This window comes from Lampris incognitus, chromosome 1 (genome assembly GCF_029633865.1).
Source record: "Lampris incognitus isolate fLamInc1 chromosome 1, fLamInc1.hap2, whole genome shotgun sequence".
NCBI lineage: Eukaryota > Metazoa > Chordata > Actinopteri > Lampriformes > Lampridae > Lampris > Lampris incognitus.
The window spans coordinates 97,477,451-97,503,674 of record NC_079211.1 but is presented as its reverse complement, the minus strand read 5'-3'; the positions used below and the strand labels follow the sequence as shown (position 1 = coordinate 97,503,674).

Below are 26,224 nucleotides of genomic sequence, written 5' to 3'. Positions count from 1 at the left end.
TTATAATTAAAAAATAGGTGCTTGTATCGATGTCTGCAACTGCTGGCCAATTCATTCCTGTTATCCAGTGTGGACATTTCTGGTATGCAAGTGATAAAATATTTTTCAGTTAGACATAGGTTGCACATTTTACTACTGGTTGAATATGCTTTGTTCTTTGAGAGGATTCTCCAGGTGGTTGAATAATTAATGTTCCTGTCCGCCAATGACCAAATATAACGGCTTAAAGATGCTGCATTCTTTAAACGGTTGTTTCTAAAGCTACACGTGTACATTAAACCTCTTTTTGGATGTTCCCTCTGTTAGACCGACGTATGTCTATGTTGCCGTTGTCATCTCTCGTCACCGTAGCTCAGTAGATACCTCCTTTCGCCTGGCCTTTTCTTTCGAGGGAGCATGAGTCGTTCACACGGCAGTTGCAGTTGGGGGAGTCCGGTTGTGATGAAGGTGTCGTTGATTTGTTCATGATTCTTGTGTAGTGAGGTGATATTATTTGTTAATGTTAGGCATGCAGCTGCAACTAATTTTGATGGTGTTCCTATTGAATATCTTCCTCAGTTGATGGTCCGAGGTAAAGCACTTATCCAAAAGTTAAAAAAAGTGCTTACCGATGTTTGTGGCCACAGTGTCACTGTAGGGGGGGTTGCACCAGCTGATGTTTCGTCTTCTGCTACGTTTGTTGATTTGCTGGCAGTCAGTGTGTAATGGTGGGTTGTACTTGAGCTTAAAATTGTAGCCTCTCCTCTGTAATGCATCTTGGTATGGGGGTGTAGCTTCATTGAAGATGGACTCATTAGATAACAATTTTGAGAGTCTTCTATTAATGCTTCCTGGGATGTTCTTCAAGATGGAGGGTGGGTGGTTGCTTTCTCTATGGACATACTGCAGCGTGCGGTTGGGCTTAATGTACCAATTGTATGTGCCGTTGCTAAGGTCCATTGAGATGTCCAGAAAGTCAATTTGTTTTTTGTTTGCTTCAGTTGTGATTTTGAGCCCCATTGTTTGAGAATATTTTGCATATTGTTTTCTTAATTTGCTCGACCTCTCTTGGTGTTTTGCTACAAATTGCCAGCCCATCATCCCTATGGAGTGTGACACTGATGTCTAGGTCTTGTAGTTGAGATAAAAATATATTCCAATATGTTCACAAGTTTCCGCCCCGTCGAAGCTGCCCATGGTTACATCAAATTTGCGATTACCTTTTTTCTGCCATGGGTTTCCATTGTGGTACAAAGGTGATTCCTTCGCCTGGTATATAACGTCTCTGCCTTGCTCGGATATCACTGTGTGTTTTGCGGCAAAATCAGTGGCTTTGGATGGCAACTCTTTGGTTATGGATAGGTAGAACTCGTAGGGGAGTGAAGTCAAGCTCTGATTTTGTTTTGATTCAAGTCTCTTGGGTTTCATGGGTGTCAGTCTTACACAGTATAGATTTAAGGCGATTTAAGCAAAGGCTAAAGCAAACCACCATGCATTGAGAAACGAGGCGAAATCACCTCAGTAACCATCACCATAGCCTTAGGGAGCAACCAATGAGGTACCCAAGGATAACTGGTCAAGGACTGTAACAAATCAAAATGTTTCTCCCATGATCTAGAGATCACCTTGCAATCTGTCTTCCCGAGGTTTGAAAACCAAATTGTTTCCATTGGCTGTCTCGTATCAGAATAAGACTGACAAAAAAAAAAAAGTCTAATCTGAATGAACTAAGAATAGTGAGTATTTAATTTAAGAATATTAGTATCTACGACCAGAGGGGGAAAAATATAGCTCTATAAGAGGATGGTAGCGCTGGATCACAAATGAGTGTGTGCGCCAAATTGCTGGTGTGTTTCTCCCACAAGTGAAGACAAGTCAGTCAGTCCATCGTGCCGTATGTGGTGCATGGCACGACATTCACATTGTGCAGTGCTTTTTCATGAGCTTGGATAAAAATGGAGCTCTGTTTGAATGCCACAAGCACCTCTACACCACTGCAAATCACATCCACTCCTTTATGGCAGGGGTGTATATGTATATTCACAATTTGATTTTTTTTTTCAGTGCATATTCCCCCCAGACCACAAACTGGTTCCACAAAAACGACAGTGAATTCAGATTAATACAATGGAAACGAGGTGGAAAAATCAGATTACAGTAGAGATCCAATACCAGCTCACCCAACTCAAGCAAAGGGAAGCGTGTACGTCTTTCAGTACCTTGTTGAATCTGATTAACTGAGAGTCTTCTGGGAGCAAAACGGAGAGAAAGGATAACGATTTGCGCACTCTGAACATATAAAGGAAATGGCGTTACGTCGTCGTCGATCCTTTTAGGTCCCTTAACGAGTGTCGGGATGCATTTAGTGTAACAACGCGAGACATTCATCAGCAGATCTTCCCTTTTAAAACGGCTAAATTAGAAATATACGTGATTTATCTATTTATTCATTTATATTTCTCACCCCCCCCTTTTTTCCCCCAATTACACTTGTCCAATTACCCCACTCTTCCGAGCCACCCCGGTCGCTGCTCCAACCCCTCTGTCGATCCGGGGAGGGCTGCAGACTACCACATGCCTCCTCCGATACATGTGGAGTCGCCAGCTGCCTCTTCTCACCTGACAGTGAGGTGTTGCGCTGGGGGGGGATGTAGCGCATGGGTGCATCACACTATTCCCCCCAGTTCTCCCTCTCCCTCCTCCAAAGAGGCGTCCCGACTGACCAGAGGAGGCGCTAGTGCAGCGACCAGGATACATACCCACATCAGACCTCCCACCTGCAGACACAGCCAATTGTGTCTGTAAGGACGCCCGACCAAGCCGGAGGCAACACAGGGATTCAAACCAGCGATCCCCGTGTTGGTAGGCAACAGAATAAACCGCCACACCATCCGGATGCACTATTGAGGAAATGATCATGGCAAACACTTCCCTTCCCTGTTCAGGACTCCATTCAAAACCCTTATTTATAACTTGCTGTTAATTTCTAATGTATTACAAATCAATATAGTTTCTGAATTTTGCTGGACGACATTTAATGAGCCAGCAGTAGCAGCAGTTTTTTTTTGTTGGTCTTTAAAATGTAAAAAATTTACAAAAAAAAGAAGCTATTTGTAATATAGTAGTCTCTCCATCTGTATCATATTTTCAACATTTCCTTAATCATCCAAACAGTTACCAAGTGACCCAAGGTTAAAAGAGAAAATAAAATATAGCATTTGGTGTCCTTCCTCTCCAGTCTTTGTAGTTTTGCTTGTTGCTGCTGTGCTGCAAGGAGGCACGTGTAGATTTACATTATGACCGCACTGTATATTCGTAGCATTACCATATAATAATAGATTAATTTAACAGACACGCGTGCAGAGAAGAAAATGATGTCTGACTGAAAGAGGATCATGAGTTTGTGCTGCAATGAGTTAAACCTGAACCCTCAGCAAAGGGTTAACACCTATGTGGGACGGAGACACACACACACACACGCACATAGTTGTCTTTCTATATTTGTGGGGACCTTCACTGACTACATTCCATAGCCCCTAACCCTAACAACTATATGCCTTATCTTAACCCTTACACTAACCTTAAACTACTTGTAATACCAACCTTGACCTTAAATCCTAACCCTGATCCTAAAATAGCCCATAGAAGAAGTAAGGACCCATTGAGAGGTCCTTGCTTTGCAAAAATGTCTTCACTCTCGAAGTTAAAAACGTAAATTGGCTCTCACAAATACACACACACACATACACACACACACACACACACACACACACACACACACACACAGAGATAGATAAGAAGGAACAGGTTGTGTCTTAACAGTGTACCTCAACCTTACTGACTCTTTCTGTGTCTGTCTCTCCTTCTCAGTAACATTCCAGCGATATGATGCAGTCCTGACATTTGAACCAACGGGTCAAGTGTTTGGTGAAACGACAAAGGGGGAGAAAAGAAAGAGAAAGATCAAAAGAGGGGTGTGGGGAAATAAGTGGTAACCTGTCAACTCAAGGTACGAAACAACAAAAAACCCACAGCAAACAGATTCCACACCTTACAAACCCACTACGAGAAGGCTCACAACATTTGTAACACAATAACCTCTGAACCCTGGAGACATTCTTTGACAAAGTCTCTAAAGCATCAACGGCATTCATTCCCGCAGAGCGACTGTGTAACCTCATTGTAATGGCATTGTTATTATTGGACTCGTTATTGTTTGCAGAAATGTGTGTCAAGGAAGCCGCTCGGACCGACACAATGCAGGTGAATGCTAGGACTGAACAACATGGAAAATTTTTTAAAAAATCAGCATTGTGGTCCGTTTGATGCAATAATAAAAAGGAGTTGCGTAATTTCACCCCGATAGAGGCGGCTTTTGACTTGCAGCACCGCATTCTGCACAGACTTGACTCCAGCGATGAGTCCACCGATTTTAGGGATGGAAATAGCGCCTTCGTGCAAGAAGTCATGAAATCAGACTAAGCATCATTTGTCAGACGCGTTGGAACATTTTTCGTCAAGGGTCACCGGCGTAAAGCGGACCTTTCTAGGTTTTGTGCTTGACAAGCCATCGGAATTTTAGCCTAGCACGACAGATGGGCCCAGTATGCCTGACAGTGCGTTCTCTGCAATACGACTATGGTCAAATGCGAGAAGATACATACTATTCAACCAGAGAAGAAGACACAGCTGTATTTCTACTTGTGCCACACGAAACCCAACTGAATGACTGAGCATAGTGTTCACACGGTTTATTTACTTAAAAAATGCCACAAAAAAAAAGATTCACAGAAGATCAATTTCCCCACCTGTCAGGTAGGAATAAATGTACAGTTACAGAAATACTGAAAAAGTCACTAGCTGGCATTCAGGTAGCGTAGCGGTCTATTCCGTTGCCTACCAACACAAGGATCGTCGGTTCGAATCCCCGTGTTACCTCCGGCTTGGTCGGGCGTCCCTACAGACACAACTTGCCATGTGTGCGGGTGGGAAGCCGGATGTGGGTATTTGTCCTGTTCGCTGCACTAGCGCCTCCTGCTGGAGGCGGGGGCGGGGTGGGAGGGGGGGCGCTGGCGGTTTCCTCAGACACATGATGAAGGGGGATGCTTGCTATTAAGAACGACTAAACCCAGACTAACTGGTTGAAGATGTCTCCGCTTCATCCCTCAGCCACCCTGCTGCCCATGTGAATCAACCCTGGACACAGAGATGAGAGGTGACAGGGCTTTTCCCCTCCTTTAACAGGAGCCCTGGGCTTGGAGACCATGTGCCAACCGCATCAGCAGTATCTTTAAAATGTCTACAAACAACACATTTCTTCATTCTTGTCTTTGTCAAGGATGTCTTGGGCCATTTTCTGACATTTTTACATTTGCTGTTTTTATCGTATTGTGTTCGATTGCTTTTATTCCTTCTTTTATAGTGTTTCACTGAAATTTCTACCTCATCACCGATGTCGACAAACAAAACATACACTCACATGGGAGGCGTTGTGCAGTTTCTGAGAAAATGCACAACGTAATATCCATCTGACAATTCTTGATGTAAACTCAGGCCATTACTTCCATTTTTCATTTCATTTCACTGTAATTCTCGAAGTTGTAATACAAAAGTCAGTTTCTCTATTATACATTACAGCGCATCCGGAAAGTATTCGCACCCCTTCACTTTCCCCACATTTTGTTATGTTACAGCCTTATTCCAAAATGGATTACATTCCTTTTTTTCCCCATCAATCTACACACAAAACCCCATAATGACAAAGTGAAAAAGATTTTGTAGAAATTTTTGCAAATTTATTCAAAATAAAAAACTGAAATATTGTATGTACATAAGTATTCACACCCTTTGCTATGACACTCAAAATTGAGCTCAGGTTCATCCTGTTTCCACTGATCATCCTTGAGATGTTTCTACATCTTGATTGGAGTCCACCTGTAGTAAATTCAATTGATTGGACATGATTTGGAAAGGCACACACCTGTCTATATAAGGTCCCACTGTTGACAGTGCATGTCAGAGCAGAAACCAAGCCATGACGTCAAAGGAATTGTCTGTGGACCTCCGAGACAGGATTGTATCGAGGCACAGATCTGGGGAAGGGTACAAAAAAACGTCTACAGCTTTGAAGGTCCCAAAGAGCACAGTGGTCTCCATCATTCGTAAATGGAAGAAGTTTGGATCCACCAGGACTCTTCCTAGAGCTGGCCGCCCAGCCAAACTGAGCAACTGGGGGAGAAGGGCCTGGGTCAGGGAGGTGACCAAGATCCCGATGGTCACTCTGACAGAGCTCCAGCGTTCCTCTGTGGAGATGGGAGAACCTTCCAGAAGGACAACCATCTCTGCAGCACTCCACCAATCAGGCCTTTATGGTAGAGTGGCCAGACGGAAGCCTCTGCTCAGTAAAAGGCACATGACAGCCCGCTTGGAGTTTGCCAGAAAGAACCTAAAGGACTCTCGGACCATGAGAAACAAGATTCTCTGGTCTGATGAAACCAAGATTGAACTCTTTGGCCTGAATGCCAAACGTCACGTCTGGAGGAAACCAGGCACCTCTCATCACCTTGCTAATACCATCCCTACAGTGAAGCATGGTGGTGGCAGCATCCTGCTGTGGGGATGTTTTTCAGCGGCAGGAACTGGGAGACTAGTCAGGATCGAGGGAGCAAAGTACAGAGAGATCCTTGATGAAAACCTGCTCCAGAGCGCTCAGGACCTCAGACTGGGGCGAAGGTTTACCTTTCAACACGACAACGACCCTAAGCACACAGCCAAGACAACGAAGGAGTGGCTTCGGGACAAGTCTGTGAATGTCCTTGAGTGGCCCAGCTTGAGCCCAGACTTGAACCCCATTGAACATCTCTGGAAAGACCTGAAAAGAGCTGTGCAGCGACGCTCCCCATCTAACCTTACAGAGCTCGAGAGGATCTGCAGAGAAGAATGGGAGAAATACCCCAAATATAGGTGTGCCAAGCTTGTAGCTTCGTACCCAAGAAGACTTGAGGCTGTAATCACTGCCAAGGGTGCCTCAACCAAGTACTGAGTAAAGGGTGTGAATACTTACGTACATGCAATATTTTAGTTTTTTATTTTTAATAAATTTGCAAAAAATTCTACAAAACCTTTTTCGCTTTGTCATGATGGAGTATTGTATGTAGATTGATAAGAAAAAAAAAGGAATTTAATCCATTTTGGAATAAGGCTGTAACATAACATAAAATGTGGGGAAAGTGAAGGGGTGTGAATACTTTCCGGAGGCACTGTATATATAAATATATCTTGGACTACTTCAAGCCAACGACAGTGGGGGAGAATCACTTTTACTGCACATTTTGGTAATGGCTGAATGGCAACAATGCCTGCCTTCACCAGGTAGAGATCAGTATACGGCACAACATTTCCTGTTAAATTTCCAAGCTACAGAATATTACATGACTTTGGAATACCAAAATTAAGCACGATTTCCAACAAAATGTACAGATGAACTGGAAACACATTCAGCCCTTCACAGCGACGGTGTGTGTGTGTGTGTGTGTGTGTGCGTGTGTGTGCGCGCGTATGTGACTATTTGGCCACAGTGTCTCTTGACAGGGCTGCTGAGCGACATGTCATCTCCACAAGGGTCAGGAGCCATGGAAAATCTAGTCACAGGTTTCCAGCAGCATTCCCTCCAGATTTATGAATGTGTTTGTTTGCCAAGTCTCACACGTAGGCTACTACACCAGTTGTCATCTGTGATTTGAATCTGCTATGCTGCTTCCCCATTTAGTTCTAATGTATAGTTGATTTATATCTATTTGACATTAGACCCTGATAGAGCGGAAATGACGTATAGAGAAACTATATTTCTAATTGTTACCCCGGTTTTCATATAGTTACCCTGGTGTTCTCCCTCTATCTCGCTCTCTCTCTCTCTCTCTCTCAAGCATTTTGTTTTGAGAGGTTTATTTTCTGGTAGCGGTCGACTATCGTTCTTTGGTCTGGCTGCATTAATGTAATACTGGCTGGTAAAAGACTACAGGGTAGCTAACAGAAAGTTGAATCGGTTCATCTGCACACAGCGTTTTACTGGGCAAAATGTTTCATCACTCATCTAAGAGAGGTCACGTAGATGAGTGATGAAACGTTTCTCCCAATAAAACGCGGTGTGCAGATGAACCGATTCAACTTTCTGTGATTTCCTTACCTAGATTGTTGAGCATGCATAAAGTCACTGCAGAGTTGTCTTTTGGTCAATTTAGGGCCCCCCCTCCCCGACTTGTGCCTGCTCAGGATTGTGAGATTGATATTTGGGATTAGGATTTCACTTGACTTTGAATACCTCTTAATTCAGTTTCAACCGAATTAAAACATTTCCCCAAATGTTTTAGCACTCACCGAAAACACATGAAATGTTGAAAAATTCAGGCAGCATAATACACCAAAACGAGAACTTAAATCTATAGTAAATGTCAGCTCGTCCGGCATAATTGGAATGATTTCAGTGGATCGTCGGGAACGGAGGACAAGGTGGAGAGAGGATATCACAGTAACCTTCCCAAATGCTGCAGCTTTTCAGTGAGAGCAGTATAGGCTTAAACTCGCTCCATCACTTTGTGTTGGCAATAATATACCTATACAGACATTGACAGACCCGATCTTCACTACCATTCTTTAACCCGAAAGTCTACGACAGTGTATGCAGAGACGAATATGCTCAATAATCATACAGCCTCTTTATGGAATTTCAGTGTCTGAAAGCCCTTTGGAATTGATCACGGCCATGTTCTTTAACAGCAGTTTGCAGATAAAGATACGTAAAGCGGTTCAAGGTCCGCCACTGATCTCTCTTTCACAATTGCGCAAGGCTCACGCAAGTAGATTGTCTGCCCTCTGCCACCCCTCCCCACCCCCGCCCTAGTTTCCAAAACCACCAATTCATTTCTGCAAAATAAACAAGATTTCAGTAAACACGCTGCAGACTTCAACATGATCCTGCATGTTGCACAGATGTGCTGATGAGAAAGAATACACGCTGGCAGAACTGCTCAGCTAAAGGGGTGGGGCCCCAAAAAGTGCTGTGCACCCAGCTGCTCCTGATAGCTCATACATCTGACAGTATGAGGCCCGCGTGTGTGTGTGTGTGTGTGTGTGTGTGTGTGTGTGTGTGTGTGTGTGTGTGTGTGTGTGTGTGTGTGTGTGCTTGCAAGTGCATATGCAAAAACATTTGTATGCGAGATAAATGCATTTAAAATGCATTTATATGTTCATTTGTGTGTGTGTGTGTGTGTGTGCGTGTGTGCGCTCGATGGCATGCAGGACTAGCCCTTGGATGGCTCTTATGTCTCCTGCTCTTATTTCATAAGAGAGAGTGGAAAACTCCGAGTCAGCACTCTGGCGCTGGAAGAGCCTTTGCTGGAAGCGGATCAGGACACACATCTGCAAAGCCAGCTACGCCGTGCATGCGTGTATGGATGCGTGTACAAATGCGCGCGCGCGTGCGTGTGTGTGTGCGCACAAGTAAACTCGGAGTGTCGGCGCAAGAGAAAGAGAAACGAATTTGCAAACAAACGCAACGGAGTGCTAAAAGAGAAATATTATTGTTTTGTACACATCTGAGCAAAGACGTGGGCGAAAGCAATTTGTTTCGCAGCGTTTCATACCGTCTGTTTACATGTATGCATGCGGAGGAGAGTTTTAAGTTGTCTTAGTGTGCAAGAATAAAAACATCAACTCTCTCAACATCCCATCCAATATGTTTTAAGTAGTATTTCTCTCTTCTTTTTTGAAACTTTTGTATAGTTGTAGACGTACATGGGATAACTGGGTTGAACTGTAGTTTAAAGGAGAAAAAACAACAACAGGTAAATTAGATTGTTTCAATGAGGCCATATAGCATGTATATTACAAACCCCATTTTAACCGATTCAGTACATAATTCAAGAACTTGACTATTTTGGGGGGGGGGGGGGTGATGATAACGTAATAGTGTAAGGCCATTTATTTCAGTCATTGTCAACCCATTAATGGCTTTCGCAACCACCTGCAGGGACCACCTGTGTGCAGCATGAGCCTTTCAAATACACTCTGAATATGGTTTCTCCGTCTCACACACACACACACACACACACACACACACACACACACACACACACACACACACACACACACACACACACGTCAATATGCAGCTTGTGCGCGTGGATGTCTGCATCTAATGGTTTGCAGAGTGGTCGTGATCTGTTAGACGAATGCTTTTGGTGTTTCTTTTTTTGTAGGACTGTTGCATACGTTGAGCTAAGGTAGAACAACAGCCCCTGAAAAGTTCTTACCTGCCCTATTAAACCCTCTTGTACTTTTAGCTACCCGACAGGTGCTACAGTGGCTGCCGTCGCAAAAGTGCCTTATTACACTGGTCTACAAAAATACAGTTTTTTTTTCTTGCATGGACTCTGGAAACTGTTTTTGGCTAATTTTGGGCTGCTGAATCCAAATCTGAGCTCAGATTTGCTCTATCACATCAAGTGTTTGTGCTATCTGTATGCTCCTTATTCAGGATTTTACAAAAGTTGACCATCTAGTCTGACAATCTTGGTGGGAATAAAAATGACCCCTACTCATTTCCTAAGTAATTTCATGCTAGGCCGAGTGTTGATTTATTCATTGTAATCACTTTTGCATCTATCGATCTTCTAATGCAACAGTGTTTTTTTTACTTCCGAGTGTAAAATTGCCGTTTTATCAAAAATAATTATCTTTCATAGTTCAAAAACCTGACGTGATAGGCAAAAACTAATGCCAGATTTGGATTCAGCACCCGAAAAGTTAGCTAGAATCCGTTGAAAAACCCCATGCAAGAAAAATTGTGTTGACCAGTGTCATACATTCATTCTGCATTAGCAGTTCGGCAGCCAATACTACACAATTCTACATCAAAAGAACATTGAAAAGCCCCCTTCGCGAGTTTTATGATTCGCATCATATTCCACATATTAGAACAATGTGAGATTTATTGAGTGCTAATTACGTTTGAATTGTCCCTTGAGTTATGCCATCTGGTGGACAGTTGGGTTTTTTTTCTTCTTCCACAGATGAGGGATTTGTATGCATGAATGTAGATAGATTGTCCCAAAGCCTCTGTGGACACTGTTAGACTAAACGGAGATTTTGGTAGTTTATATGCTGCAAAGAAATTAAAACAATTTTTTTCAACAAAATAAACTAACCAGTATATTTGAAAACTCATGAAGCATCTGTTGCACTATCAGGCACCAAATTCTCCTATAAAAAAAAAGCTCAGTTGGCAGGTGGCCAGGGTGTCGTTTGACCCCTGCGACAGTGGAAAAATAGAGCAAATTTAGAATTCCCAAACAATTCCTATGTGGGGCTAAATAAGCCAAACTGCGACAGTAGCAGCGCGGTGTCACTACCACAGCACAGCCCGGACGAAGGAGTGAATTTAACACGGCGGAGGAGGACATGAAGAGTGCACTTGAGCTCTCATAAATGGGGATTAGTTTTGCCGAAGAGCCGGAGGACAGGGTGCAAGACATTCGTGTCATGAACACGGCCTTCTCCCTTCAGCCCCACTTGAGGAAAGTTTGCCCATTCCTATTGCCCCCGATCTTTAATTAGCTGCATGCGCCTTTCTTCACCTTCCCATCAATTAACCAAAAAAAAACACTTTTAGGTAGCCTGTGCACAACATGAAGCCGCTAAACTGGAAAACGCATTTAAGAAACTCTAATCTAAAACTGTTTAGAGCTCATAGAACATCTTGGGGTTTATATAAATCTATATATATAATTCATAATTTCGTTCAAATGTGGGAAAACTGCGCTTCAACGTGCGGCTGGGCTGCTGGCTCCCCTCGCCGCGCGCAGCCCCCCTTCGCGCTCGGGCTCTACTCGCAACAGTGTAGCTACTGTGCGAGGGCTCGCGCGGCGCACAGCTTAAAGCTCCCCAGAAAAGGAACCAGAAAATAGGTCCAGAAAAACTTGACTCGGACCATGCCGGACGACGCTGCTGCCCCCTCACGCAGCCAAAGTCTACGGGGTCTCCAAACACTCGCAGGTCTACGTGTGTGTGTGTGTGTGTGTGTGGCGATGTATTTGTCGGGAGAAGGGATTTGGGCGATTATCCTGCGTCTTGTTATGCGGGCGAGCGATTCGATGGTTACAATAAAGCGTCGCGTTAATGATCTAAAGTTTCCTGCGGCGTGTCTGAACGCCACACTTTAACGAGCCCTACCGTGTCGGGGGGGAGGGAATACACACAAACACAAATGGGGGAGAGAGAGAGAGAACCCCCCCCAGTGAAAGCAATCATGTGCACCGCGTCTTGGGTGGAAGTAACAGGAGCGGACTTACTTTAAATGAAGTCGGTCGGCTGAAAAATCGGACGATCTCGAAAGTCGGACTCGGTTGAAAAGTTGGCTCATTCGACGCGCCGTCAAGGACCCGCGCCCCCCAAAAAAGTCGGTTCGCCGTCGAGTCTCCACCTCGCCAAACACACAGATTTATTTTTTTGTTGTTACATGACCCAAACTTTCATTTATGTGTGCCTTTCCCTCTGGCTACCGCGGACTGAGAGGGGGGTGGAGGGGTGGGGGAGAGAGAGAAGAAGAAGAAAATTACCCCCCCCCCCCGATCCGAACCGCGCGGCTCAGTTCATCCCTCTACTTTCAGTTTAGCGGACGAGAGCGAGCCGGTGTCTCGCGCGGCGGTGAAGCGCCCTCCTCCGCCAGACTTGCGCACTGTTCCAACGACGGTGCCGTCCGGGACCTTCTGGAAATACAACAGATTTAACGCCACCCCCACCCCGGGAGTTGCGTTTACGGTTATTACACACAAATCATTGGACGGACCCCAAACCAAAAGCAGTTTTAGAGACTGGAGAAGTTTCACGAGCTCTATTTTTGGGGGGTTTGTTTTAGGGAGAAATCGCTGCAAAAACGGCCTTTTGACATTCGACGGTACGTTGCGGTGAAGTGAGATCGACGGGGGGCCCCCACTCGTTAACGACGGTGGTTCGTGTTCAATTGGCAGCGCACGTGGGTCCCATCCAGCGTCGTATCGGGCCCGGTGTTTTTTGCGTGGCCTCACGTGGCTGACTCGCCGAGTGAGTGACGTCACTCGGAGCGGAGGGAGGGGGGTCTCTTGTGTTTCAGCTGTCAATGAGTGTGAGACGCCGGAAGGGCCCAGCGATTAATGTCGAGGCCCCGCCCAGTCATGTGACCTGGCGAGCGCCGCGTGCGCCCCAGCTGCTGCTGTTGCTGTCCAGGCGGCTGCGTGAAATTGATATATCGCCCGGGCCGCTTGCGTTGCATGTGCAGTTTAACTCAGTTAACCCTTAGATGCGCAGAGGGGATTGGCCCCTATATACCCTCTTCCATTAGTGGGTCAAAAATGACCCGTATTAGAATCAATCCGTTTCTGTGCCGTTTTTTCTCTTTTTGGAAAATAAGGTAATTAATTAGATGATAAAAACTAATGAGTTATTAATTAGTTGATTAAAATAGCTAGATAATAAGATAATACTGTAAACTACTAATAAGACACGTTAGCCCCTAACCCTTTAGCCGAGCGGTTAGTGATGTCGCCTTGTGGTGCAGTACACCTCGTGTCGAATCTCGCACCGGGCAAGAAAATAACCGGTTACATTGGTGGCAGCGGTGGGATCCGGAGGTGTGCAGATCCTCAGAAGTCTCTTCGGAGCGCGGGAAGAACAAAGCGCGAGGGCGCGCTTCCGGGAGAGGGTGACGACTGTAAACTACTAATAAGATACGTTAGCCCCTGGCTAACGGGTTTGACCCTTTAGCCGAGCGGTTAGTGACGTCGCCTTGTGGCGCAGTACACTCCGTATCGAATCCCGTACTGGGCGAGAAAGTAACCGGTTACAATACGAATCATAATTTGTATTATATTTTGTATTATATTGTAACGTGCATGGATAAGTAGACACGTTGGTCCTCAACTAACGGGTCGGACAGCTTAGTCGACTGGCTAACGTTGTCGCTTGCGGAGCAGGAGACACGGGTTCGCGTCCCGGCTGTGGCGACGGTCTCCCAGTCTGCCCCCCGAATTCGCTACAATATTTTGGTCCGCACAAGAATGATTTCATGTTTGAAATGTTTTTACTTTTCACTTTTTTTAACATCTTGAACACTTTGAAAACGTTTTGAACACTCTGATAATTGAAAAAGAGAATTACAGATAAATTACAAAGAATTGAAATAAATTACACAGAACAGCAGTATAAAAATGTCCATTTTGTGCGTGTGTGTGTGTGTGTGTGCTCATCACTCATGGAAGTGACCTCTTCAGTCGCAACTGTCTGCAGGTGTCCCCACCCTTATAAACCATACAGTGGCATAACGACCGAAACCAACGATCGGTTTCATACGCAAATTGCACTAAGTAGAGTTTCAATGGCAATGTAGTGTAACGTGCATGGATAAGTAGACACGTTGGTCCTTGACCAACGGGTCAGACACTTTAGTCGACTGGTTAACGTTGTCCCTTGCGGAGTGGGAGACACGGGTTCTTGTCCCGGCTGCGACGATGGTCTCCCAGTATGTGAAGAGGCAATGACCATCCCTGGGGGGGGGGGGTAAGAGTACATCTGTCACCGTCTTACAACGCTGTGATTGCAACTATTCCCCAATCCTCTGTGACTAGTGCACATGGCCATTGAAACGCAAGTTACTGCTCACAGTAATCTGCATATGAAACTGGTCGTTGGTTTCGGTCGTTATGCCACCTTATTGTTTATAAGGGTGGGGATACCTGCAGTCAGTTGAGACTGAAGAGGTCACTTAGATGAGTGATGAACACACTCACACACTCACACAGAGACTCTTGTATGCTGACATATATTTCATACTGACTCTGTCCCTCCAAGTTCGTACACTTTATCGCCTCTTGTATGATATTATCAGTGATAAAGACCTCCCATGTATCTTTTGGTGAGACAGAGGTGGTAAGCCCTGGTGCAGGCCCTGGCCGACTTCTCAGGATATTGTGGCTTGGCGTTCTGCCCTGGGTGGGAGGTAACTCGCTCCAGTAAGTGCCCTTACGACTAATCCTGTTGGACGTGATTTGGACTTCACTTTCTTCTTCAGAGGACTCACAAGAGGAATCTTCTGTGTCTGACTGATCCTGTTCAGTTATTGAGTTGGATTTCCAGGTGGGCGACTAACATCCCCACTTGGACGATAGTCTGGGTCCTCATCATCTGAGGTTTCAGATTCTGAGTTCAACCTCATAACTGTCTCTCCATCATCCAGCATCCATCCATTCATCCATTACCTGAACCGCTTATCCTGTCCTCAGGGTCGTGGGGATGCTGCAGCCTATCCCAGCAGTCATTGGGTGGCAGGTAGAGAGACACTCTGGACAGGCTGCCAGGCCATCACACAGCCCCCCCCCCACACCCCACACACACACACACTTGCTTGCTTGCTGGTTGTCCATCGTGCCCGATGATGACCATCTTCTTCTATTTGTGGGTCCTTTGAGGACTCAGATAGCAGAAGATACCTGCGCAGAGATGGTTTTTAAATTGGCATGGGGGGTGCGCTTCTCCCAACGCCACATGACTTGATTGTAGAGGAGATGGTTCCGATGGCAAGGGGGATCCCTAGACGACTGGCAACTCCACACAACTGCAGGGGGCTGCCGGAAATCCAGTTTTTTGGAAACCGCCTCGAAGCGTACCGCCACAGCTTGCTTTTCTGTTGAGGTAAGCTCCCTTAGCCTTATGTCTTCCCAGACTCACCCACAAGGCAGCGGGGCAGTGGTTGATAGGTGCCAAGGCATGTCCACCAGGGTGGGCCTGCACACCATATCTCTGGGGCCCACTGCTGCTCCGAGATCCCCTGCCAAGTTAGCCTGGGGCCGCAAGACCCCAGTTACCACGTGTGGCCACGGGGAGGCCTGGCAGGAGTCTTGGTGAAGGAGAGGCTATGTACTGGCAAGGGAAGGTTTACACGCTAGGATGCTTCCCTATTCGCCACAAAGGCTAGCCAGCGGCAGCAAGCTAAGGGCAGGAAGGACACAAGCGGGTTGGAAGAACACATGCACCTTCCCTCCAACTACACACTGCTGCACTAGACGCATCACAACACCCTGTGTGTATGCACACACACACACACACACACACACACACACACACACACACACACACACACACACACACACACACACACACACACACACACACACACACACTCATACCTCGGGACAATTTAGTAATGTGGATTCACCTGACCTACATGTCTTTGAACTGCAGGAGGAAACCCACGCAGACACGGGGATAACATGCAAACTCCACACAGAGGACGACCCAAGACGAACCCCAAGGCTGGACTACCCAGGGGCTCGAACCCAGGACCTTCTTGCTGTGAGGCGACTGCGCTTACCACTGCGCCACCGTGCCGCCTCATCCAGCATCTGTAGGACAATTTCAGGTGTATACCTGGCAGCCATGACACTGACACCATGGATGAGGAAACATAAAAGGAAGAGAATGTTTTGAATGACAAGCAAACCTATCGATCACTATTTAGCTAGTTGGTGTTAGCTAACTATAAAATAGACTAATTTGTTGATACATGACAATAACACACTCTTTCACACAATAGTCATGTCTGACATGCACACACACATGCACACACAGCACATACAGTAGTGTTAGGTAGCTTAGTTAGCTAGCTAGTGTTAGCTAATTATAGAATAGGCTGATTTGTTGATACATGATAATAACACACTCTTTCACACAACAGTCATGAATGACACGAGCACAGACATACACACACAGTACATACAGTAATGTTAGCTAGCTTAGGCTAATTTATTCATACATGATAATAACATATACTCTTTCACACAATATTCATGAATGACACGCACACACGAATGTGCAAGTAATGTTGAAATATATCAATTTAATGACATCAAATATTTTCTGAGGTACAAAATTAAGATAATACTTACATGTATCAGATCTTGCTGTGTAACATAATCTTCCTGAGCGGTGACACTTCTGATATAGTAGTCTGTGTGGCCCACAGTAAATATATTCCTGACAGCCACAGTCAAAGGTTCCCATGACATTCCATAGGAAATGCATGCGGGTCATTTTTGACCCACTTCTGGAAGCTTGGGGTACAATTTCTAAAAATGTATAAAAGGTAAGTTAAAATTTTAAATGGCATGGTTTCAAAAACATGTTTTTTGAGGAATAGCTGAAATATGAAAAGATAACAATTTCTCATTACAAAGATATTGCAAGAAAATTACCTCACTGGGTCGTTTTTGAATCAGTTAATTCATTGATATGTGCAAAACAGTGAAAGAATAGATAATGCACTAAGATTTACACAGATATGTAAGTACATGCTGCAGAATGATTTGCATACCAGAAAACCTATATCTCACTGGTTGCTTACTGACCAAGTAATATTCAAAGTTGTTTTGAAAAAGTGACTGAATGAGACAGGAAAAACTGCCTACAGACAAACAGAGAAAGAAGACAGCGGCTGGTTGTATTTTCTGACCCTCTGTCATTTCTTCGCTTGCTGGTATAAATCAAGATGCAGGGAGAGGCAGATGGAATTGGCCTGTCTGTACGAAGCAGAACTGTCCTTATATTTATAACCCTGTTCTCCTCGTGGTTTATAGGGTCCACAAGTTATGGCTTGGCTTTCCCTGCTCCTCGGCCTGCAGTATGCAAAGCACCAAGATTGCGCTCCTGTAGAGACAAACCATAACTCAGAGCGCAGAAGTAAATGCTAACGTGAACGTGTATTTAATGAGTTCTTTTTATGTGAGGTTCTTCTGATAACTAGAATTATTGATTGATTGATTGATTGATTGATTGATTGATTGATTGATTGATTGATTGATTGATTGATTGATTGATTGATTGATTGTCCATTAAGTCCAAAGGAGTTGAATCGAGTGCAACTGGACTTGGTATATATCTGTGAAGACGTTTCGCCTCTCATCCAAGAGGCATCCTCAGTTCGTGCCTTTCTGACTAGACCAAGCTAGTCTGACTGGCTGGTGATGAGACTCAAAATTTGTCCTCTTTGGAGTCGTTGTCAGAGCTACTATAGATGTCCATGGCGCTTTGTGTCCCGATGTTTACCAATGCCCATCGCTAACAGAGCCATAGATATGAGTGGCTCTTTTGTGTACCGATGTTTGGCCGCGCCCGCCCGTGATTCAACTCCTTTGGATAACCATGACCTGGATGAATGAGAACATTCACAGACATTGTCCATTATGGTTGTCCTTCTGAGTTAGATTTGCCCCAGTTGATGCTACACTAGACTGGAAACATTAGGTGCCATTAATTGCTGTGGAGAAGAAAAGGGAAAAAGTATGGCAATGTCATTTATACCATTATAACGTTTTAAATTGAGTAACCCTTGAACATGCCTGTGTTTCGTTTACTTAAAGGAGAGTGAGTTCTGGTTGGAGGGAAGTGTGGGCGTCCATTGAATTACGTCCTTTGTACTGGATCCTGTTCATCCCCTCGTTTTCTGCTGTCTCTTGAGTAATCAAGCAGGGTAACAGCTATTGTACCAAATTAAATGTGACAACAGAACAATACACCAAAGCCTGCACCAAGTGATGCCTCTGTGTTTGTACGGGAGAATAGAGAAAAATGGGCTCCTCCAAATTTAACCCCCTCAGCCGACCTCAGGTTGGTGTTTGGTCCACATACTGGTGTTGGTTATTAGAGAGGCCGTCCAAACTATGTCCTTTTAGGACATCGGTGACTTTTTATCCATCACATACTGAGTGCTTTATATTGACTTCTTGTGGGGGCTCTCAAGGCTGAAATGTTTTAGCTGGAGAGTGAGGCTCCTGAAAAAATTTTTTTAAAAAAATACTGGCACTTCTGTCATGTAGAGGTCAGTTACAGGCCTGCTAAATAATTTCAGTCCTCAGCCTTAGCTTAAGAAGTGTTGCCACAGATGTAGGAAAAGCAAATTACAGCCCCAAACAAGGGCCTGAGGGGCTGGTCTGTAAATATTTTTATATGGGCTTTTGTCAGTGGCACATTCAGGGTAAACACGGGGCAGTGAGACGGCTCGGCACAAAGTGAGGTCGTTTCTCCGCCTGGGCCATTTGTTCCTTTCATGCCAGAAACAGAAATCACATCACTCCAATCTTTGCATTCCTTCACTGGCTGCTTTCATAGGTTACACTTCTGAGCTGCTGGACCCACCCCAATTGGCGATGTAGTAGCAGATATTGCAAGATGGTCTGATGACAGTTTGCTGCGACTGAAAGAAAATGTCGTCCGCCGGTCAGATTAACATCTAGACACCCCCTCCCCCATTTGACTCCCCACCCACTTATTGGGAAATTGACATTTTTCAAGGTCTGTGCTGGGCAGGGATAAGCTGAAACAGGGTCTTGTAAAGTGCTTGGAGTGGCTGTTGCAGCCAGAAAGGAGCTATATAAATGCAATCCATCCATCTTTTAGAGCACGGGCCAGTTTGTTCCTGGCTCCAGTATATCTCTGATCTTTAACCCTCTGAGATCATCAGGCAGAGTCCACCGTCCTCCTGCCTAGTCAGAGTCCACTCACAGGTTGTTTTGTTTGCTTTTTTGATAAGAAAGGTAGTTTACCTATAGTCAGCTGCCTGCTTTCATACACTGGGTGATGTGATGGCCTGTGACAGTTTAGACCAAATGTGTCTATCAGCGTCAAATGTGCTGCATAGCCCATAGCATGTTCAGTATTGATCCTGGAGGTGTCCTCAATAAAATGTCTTACACACGACCGCTTACTGTCACAAATCCTTGCTTTCTCAAAAAGGCTAAATTCCAACCTGCAGGAAAACAACTTGTGGATTTTAGGGAAAAGGGGAAAAGGTTTTCTTTTCTTTCCTTCTTTTTTTAGTTCTCTTTTTATTGGGTTATACCAAGGTCCATACAAACAATAACTTGAACTTGAACTTGTTGCCCTGATGTTCTTTCTGGGCAGCAAAGGTTTCCTCCTGGCACATCTCCCACGTAGATTAAGTTTGTGCAGCCTCTTTCTAATGGTAGACTCATGCACTTTGACATCAACAGTGGCAAGAGCTACCTGTAGGTCCCATGATGAAACTGTGGGGCTCTTAGTAACTTCATTCAACATCTTGCGGTCTGCTCTCGGGCTGAATCTGCCGGGGCAGCCTACCCTGGACAAGTCAGCAGCTGCTTCAACTCTTCTCCACTTGTAGATGATATTTTGGACAGTGGAATGATTGACGATGTCCAGTTGTTTGGAGATCTTTTTAAATGCCTTCCTGTGATCATGGGCATCTATAATCTTCTTTCTGAAGGCCTCATAGAGCTCTTTCGATCCAGGCATGGTGATACCATACACTTCAACAACAAAGATCAAACCACACTAAATGTCTGAGGTTTAAATGGGACATGTTCCTCCAAGATCCTCTCCAACCATGTTCAAATCGTTTTGCACCTGATCTGGTGTGCCTGCTTTTACAATTTGACAGTTTTAGGTATTTGAAGTAGTGATAAATGTAGGGATGTACTTACTAGTCCACATGCAAAATTTGCATTTATGTTTATTTCAATCACAATAATGGTGTCTCGAGGCAGGGTAGGTGTAGTATAACCCTATGTCACGAAATGGCGACAAAACGTCTATGGAAAATAATGGTATCAAGAAGTACAGTATAGTACATGTTAATACCACTAAAGGCCACAAATAAAAATATAATGGGGTATAAATTCGAGGTGAATATTTATAACTGAAGAAATAATGGAATATAAATTTGGGGCAATTCTATTTTCTAAAATCAAAGGTGTGGTCAAAGGTTAACCCCCAAAATAGGGGGTACTAAGCCATGGCATAAAGCTGTGTGCATCAGGAGGTCGGGTCAGTCGCTCCGTGGACCAACTGGGTATATTGTTGTGCCTATTGTGATACTAACACCAAACCTATTCACATCAGACTAGAAGGTATTGGATATTGATTGACTGACTATGAAAAACAGTATGTCTAGAGGAAAATTCTCTCACAGGGGGGTATGTAGTAGTGGCAGGCAGATATTTAGTGATCAACCTCGGGTGTTGTCAAGCTAACAACCTTGTCCCTTCCTTCCATACTGCACAGAAGCTGGGTCCTGGTCCTGGTCCTGGTCCTGGTCCTGACTGACACAAGCACGGACACAAGCAGAATAGCAAATAAGGAGTCACGTCAATTTTATTTGTATGGCCCAATATCACAAATTACAAATTTGCCTCAGTGGGCTTTACAGCAACACAACATCCTGTCATTAGGCCCTGGAAAAGGGGAAGGAAAGGAGCCAAGGGGGAAGGGAGAAAGCGGCAGAGCGGCTGCAGCGCCTGAGTGAACCGGCCCGTGCAGGGAGGGTGAAAGAGACTCCAATAAATGCATGCCAGTGTTACCGCCCTAAACTGTGTCCCTGCCTCAGGGGCCGAACCCTCCGGGTGACATGGTCTTGTCACAACGACACTGTTCGAATTTGGCACTTTTTGGCATAAATTGTCAGCTACAGCTCCAACAGGGCACGAGTACTTTGCTAAATGGGCAACAACAAAAAAAAACAAGACATTTATCATCTCAGCGTTTAGCCAAAGGGTGACTCAACGTTTGCATTCAAAGACCCCAGTTTATTAAACCACTACCTGGTAAAAGTTAAACTCACGGGGGCGTCCGGGTAGTGTAGCGGTCTATTCTGTTGCATACCAACACAGGGTCGCCAGTTTGATTCCCCTTGTTGCCTCCGGCTTATCGGGGCGTCCAGTATCTGCAGGTTGGAAGCCGGATGTGGGTATGTGTCCTGGTTGCTGCACTAGCGCCTCCTTTGAGCGGTCGGGGAGCCTGTTCGGGGGGGAGGGGGAATAGCATGATCCTCCCACGCGCTACTCCACCTGGCGAAACTCCTCACTGTCAGGTGAAAAAAAACAACAACAAAAAAGTGGCCGGCGACTCCACAAGTATCAGAGGAGGCATGTGGTAGTCTGCAGCCCAGCAAAAGAAAACGTTTGCCATTGGGGGTATACAGTACAGGACATTACATTACATAAATAAAGTTTATTACAAGAAAAATACAATAATCGTATAACTTTTACTGTGTGAGGCCTTCATGTTGATTTTATTTACGGTGCATAATTTGGTCAGTACTTTACATTATGTGTCTATTAACAATCGACACGTAATCACGATCAACATGATTGATCAACAATCAATCATGCATCATATATGCAATTATAATCATAAATGCATGTTATTATAAATCATAAATATCATATATATAAATATAATATTATAACATACAAATATAATATATATAAACATCATTATAAATCATAAATGCAGTTAACTACTGCGTTTATGCACATCAATGAAACATGTAGAGTAGTTCATACTAAGTGCACGATTAGCAAATGCATTACATAGCGTCGTCACACACGTTTGCTTATTGCTTGGTATTGTTTCACTTGTTGCTTGTAACATGAATGACACACGAACGGTCACATTTATAAAGATTAGCTTATATTAAATGCAGAATCAGCAACTGCGTTAAGTGATGCTGCTATGCATGCTTGCTAATGTGACAGAGTTTATCCCAAATCTGATGTCAGTGCCTAAATTCACACTGGCTAGTCTGAGGGTGGCGAATGATAAGGTGCACAGTTTGATGGCTGGCTTGCCCATTTCTTTGCTCTCTGTCTCAGTCTACCTCACCCATTTTCTACCCAGCAATCTGGGGATGGCTTCAGGGACTCTTGTCTCAGCCGAACCCTCATGACCGGTTTTCTGGAACATGGTTTCTAGCAATGGCAATGGCTGTCCTTTCCAATTTTGGTGGTTTGTTTTGATTTTGCTCGTAATGGCCGAGTGGCCTTCGCGTCGTCCCCTACCTGTCACCTGTAATGCGTTTAATGTTTTTCACTCTGCAAGTGTGGCGGTTCACTACTGTGCAAGCTGCCTGCCGTCTATTGAATTAGTGTGGGAAGAGGAAATGGCCGCAGGGTTAAACACACACACACACCCACGCACGCACACACACACACACACACAGGTCATAAAAACTTTTGTACACACATGTATGCACGCACACACACACACACACACACAATAAAGACTTTTGTACATAAGTGTGCACACATGCTACTCACACACACAGCTAACACAGAATTTTGTACACACACAAACACGCACACAAATGCAAGGATCACTTTCCCGTCCAGCTGGAACATATCTTATAAAGATATTGGAACAAGATTGGTTTTAATACCCTTAATTTGGGTTTCAAATAATTGCCTGTCACACATATACATACATATCTATATATCTATATATATCTATATATATATATATACACACACACACACACACACACACACACACACACACACACACACACACACACATATATATATATATAAAACTTTGTTAAAAGAAGCACTCAATGGTAGGGGAAGTGCTCAACACTCAACAAATAAGGAGCAAAATAATCCAGTGGGTCAAGTAAATTCTTTATGAGACAGTACCAGCCTGTTTCATGCCATAAGCAGTCATCAGCTGGTTCTTTCCCGAGTAGCTTTACTGACAGCTCGACTCACTGGATTATTTTGCTCCTTATTTGTTGAGCACTTTCCCTACCATTGAGTGCTTCTTTTATAAATATATATATATATATATATATATATATATATATATACACACACACACATACATACATACATACATACACACACACACACACACACACACACACACACACACATATATATATATACGTGTGTGTGTGTTTGTGTGTGAGTATATATATATATATATATATATATATATATATATATATATCTCCATTGTTCACTGTCATATTATTCTCAATACAATCACAGACATGGCAGCAGGAGGTAGGTGGGACCGCAGCAGTGAAGAAGAGAAGGACATTGGAGTGAATTGGTGAGATTACGGCGATGGGTAAGAGCCACACACTGTCAGTGAGCCTCAGTCAGGTGCAAAACAAGCCAATTAAGATAGACGCTTGAACTAATCATTGAAAGCATAATGCAAATGATGTTTTTTTTTTTTTTTGTTCCAGTCTCTCTGCTTTAAGCTCGGCTGTTATCGCTGAATACAAATCAGCGATTTAACTCTAATGAAAACAAGTGGCTGGGAGTCAGAAGAGGGGGAAAAAAGAGAACACGAAGCATGAAGATGAGGGGAAACGCCTGAAGGAGATGCGAAAAGAAGACAAGGAAGGAGGGGGGGGGGGACCGCTGGGAGACAAAACCAGCCGAAAGTTCGTTGCAGCGCGTCACCTTTTTATCAAGTCACACAACCACCAAACATGTCTCCACCAGACTCGTTTAAAAAAAGATGGGGGCTTTGTTGTGCCGTGGGGGGGGGGCATTTTCCTGACGTGATTTGGGCCCACTTGTCCCCGTAGAGGGTAGGGTCGCTGCAAATCAATACCAAGTTATTCGGAGTGATCGCCTTTATCTTATGATGAAACATTTCTATCCTGATGGGGGAGGGGGGGTCTCTTCCAGGATGACAAAACCCCCACCCACAGGGCACGAGGGGCCACTGAATGGTTTGAGAGGATTAAAACCATGTAAATCACATGCTATGGCCTTCAGGGTCAGCAGATCTCAATCCAGCTGAACACGTACGGGGGATTTTGGACCGGCGTGTTAGACGGCGCTCTCCACCACGTCATCAAAACACCAAATGAGGGACTGTCTCTTGGAAGAACGGTGTCCACCCCGTCCAGTAGACTTCAGAGACTTGGCGACTCTACGACAAGGAGCACTGAAGCGGTTCTGGAGGCTCGTGGTGGCCCAACACCTTACTGACACACTTTCTGTTGGCTTTTCCTTTCATTTCTCATCCGTCTGTACGTAGAAAATGTAAGATGTCTGCAGTGAGCTGAACTGTAAAAGGTGCAAAACAGCAAAAGTTGCAACGGTGAAAATAGCTGTGCTGGAGACAGGAGGATGGATCCTTAACTTTGATATCTCTATTTATATTATACTGCGAGTGTGTGTGTGAGCCAGGAAGGGTGCTTTCAAGAATATGAACTCTGCTGGAGAAGGGAACCTTATAATTTTCATTGGAAAGTTGTGAAAACCACTTCTTTGCAAATATTTAACTGGCAAATATTGGTTCTCCGGCGTCAGTAATATGACTTGTTGTGCAAATGCAGGAAAAAAAAAGTGTCTATACGCTAAGTTGAATTAGGACTTTGTTGACTTGGTACTAGAGGCTATACAACTCCAACCGCAGGGAAAGCCTAGGTTTAATTGCAAGGAGGAAACTGCTGGGGGATGAATGGGAAATATCGCCGCTAAATGCCCCCACCACATTACACCAGTAAATGCCGCGCGATACGTGCCAGGTTATGTGACCTAGTTTTCGTATGAGTCTCCTGTGAACATTAAGGGGAGAAAAAACTCAAAGGGCACATCTCTGGATATGTAAAGAAACTAAAAAATTTTGTGCAATTAGCTTTTTCTTGATCTTTCTGGGGCGGCACGGTGGTTAGCGCGGTCGCCTCACAGCAAGGAGGTCCTGGGTTCGAGCCCCGGGGTAGTCCCACCTTGGGGGTCGTCCCGGGTCGTCCTCTGTGTGGGGTTTGCATGTTCTCCCCGTGTCTGTGTGGGTTTGCTCCGGGTGCTCCGGTTTCCTCCCACAGTCCAAAGACATGTAGGTCAGGTGAATCGGCAATACTAAATTGTCCCTAGGTGTGAATGTGTGTGTGTGTGTGGGCCCTGTGATGGCCTGGCGGCCTGTCCAGGGTGTCTCCCCACCTGCCGCCCAATGACTGCTGGGACAGGCTCCAGCATCCCCGCAACCATGACAGCATGATAAGTGGTTTGGATAAGGGATGGATGAGCTTTCTGGCACACACACACCCACACACACACACACACACACACACACACTTCTATAGGGTACATTGTACCATCACATGTCTCCATTCACCTGAAATACACCCAGAAAGCCAATATGGGAGGAAACTGGAATGACACGTTTTGTTTGAAGACGGTGTACAAAAACACACAAACAAATACAATAAACAAAGGAGGCAGCCTTTTTCCTTGACTTTTAAAGAAGGCTTGGTTGCTTCCAAATGAGAGAAACACACTTTAGGGACAGATTTTGATAGTGAAGCACAGTGATAAGATTGTTCACGCAAAGTATCATCAGCCATAAGGAGTGGGATTTTATAATAATAATAATAATAATAAACTATTTA

General features: G+C 44.6%; 1 protein-coding gene and 1 long non-coding RNA gene across 3 annotated transcripts in view; one reads left to right on the top strand and one right to left on the bottom strand.

Moving 5' to 3' along the window:
- Positions 1–12,518, bottom strand: part of ghra (growth hormone receptor a) — a 59,267-nt gene extending 46,749 nt beyond the window's left edge. The window contains exon 1 of the mRNA XM_056275835.1: positions 12,327–12,518. Within this exon, the coding sequence (XP_056131810.1) occupies positions 12,327–12,397 (71 nt within the window). The 5' untranslated portion in view covers positions 12,398–12,518. The remainder of the gene's footprint in view (positions 1–12,326) is intronic.
- On the top strand, positions 3,910–18,549 carry LOC130109153 (uncharacterized). 2 transcript variants are annotated; one of them, XR_008809979.1, is made up of 3 exons: positions 3,910–3,988; positions 16,249–16,426; positions 18,423–18,549. It is a non-coding gene; the product is annotated as an uncharacterized LOC130109153 (long non-coding RNA). The 2 variants fall into 2 exon arrangements; XR_008809975.1 differs by lacking the exon at positions 18,423–18,549 and adding an exon at positions 17,640–17,735.
- Positions 18,550–26,224: the final 7,675 nt, after the last annotated feature.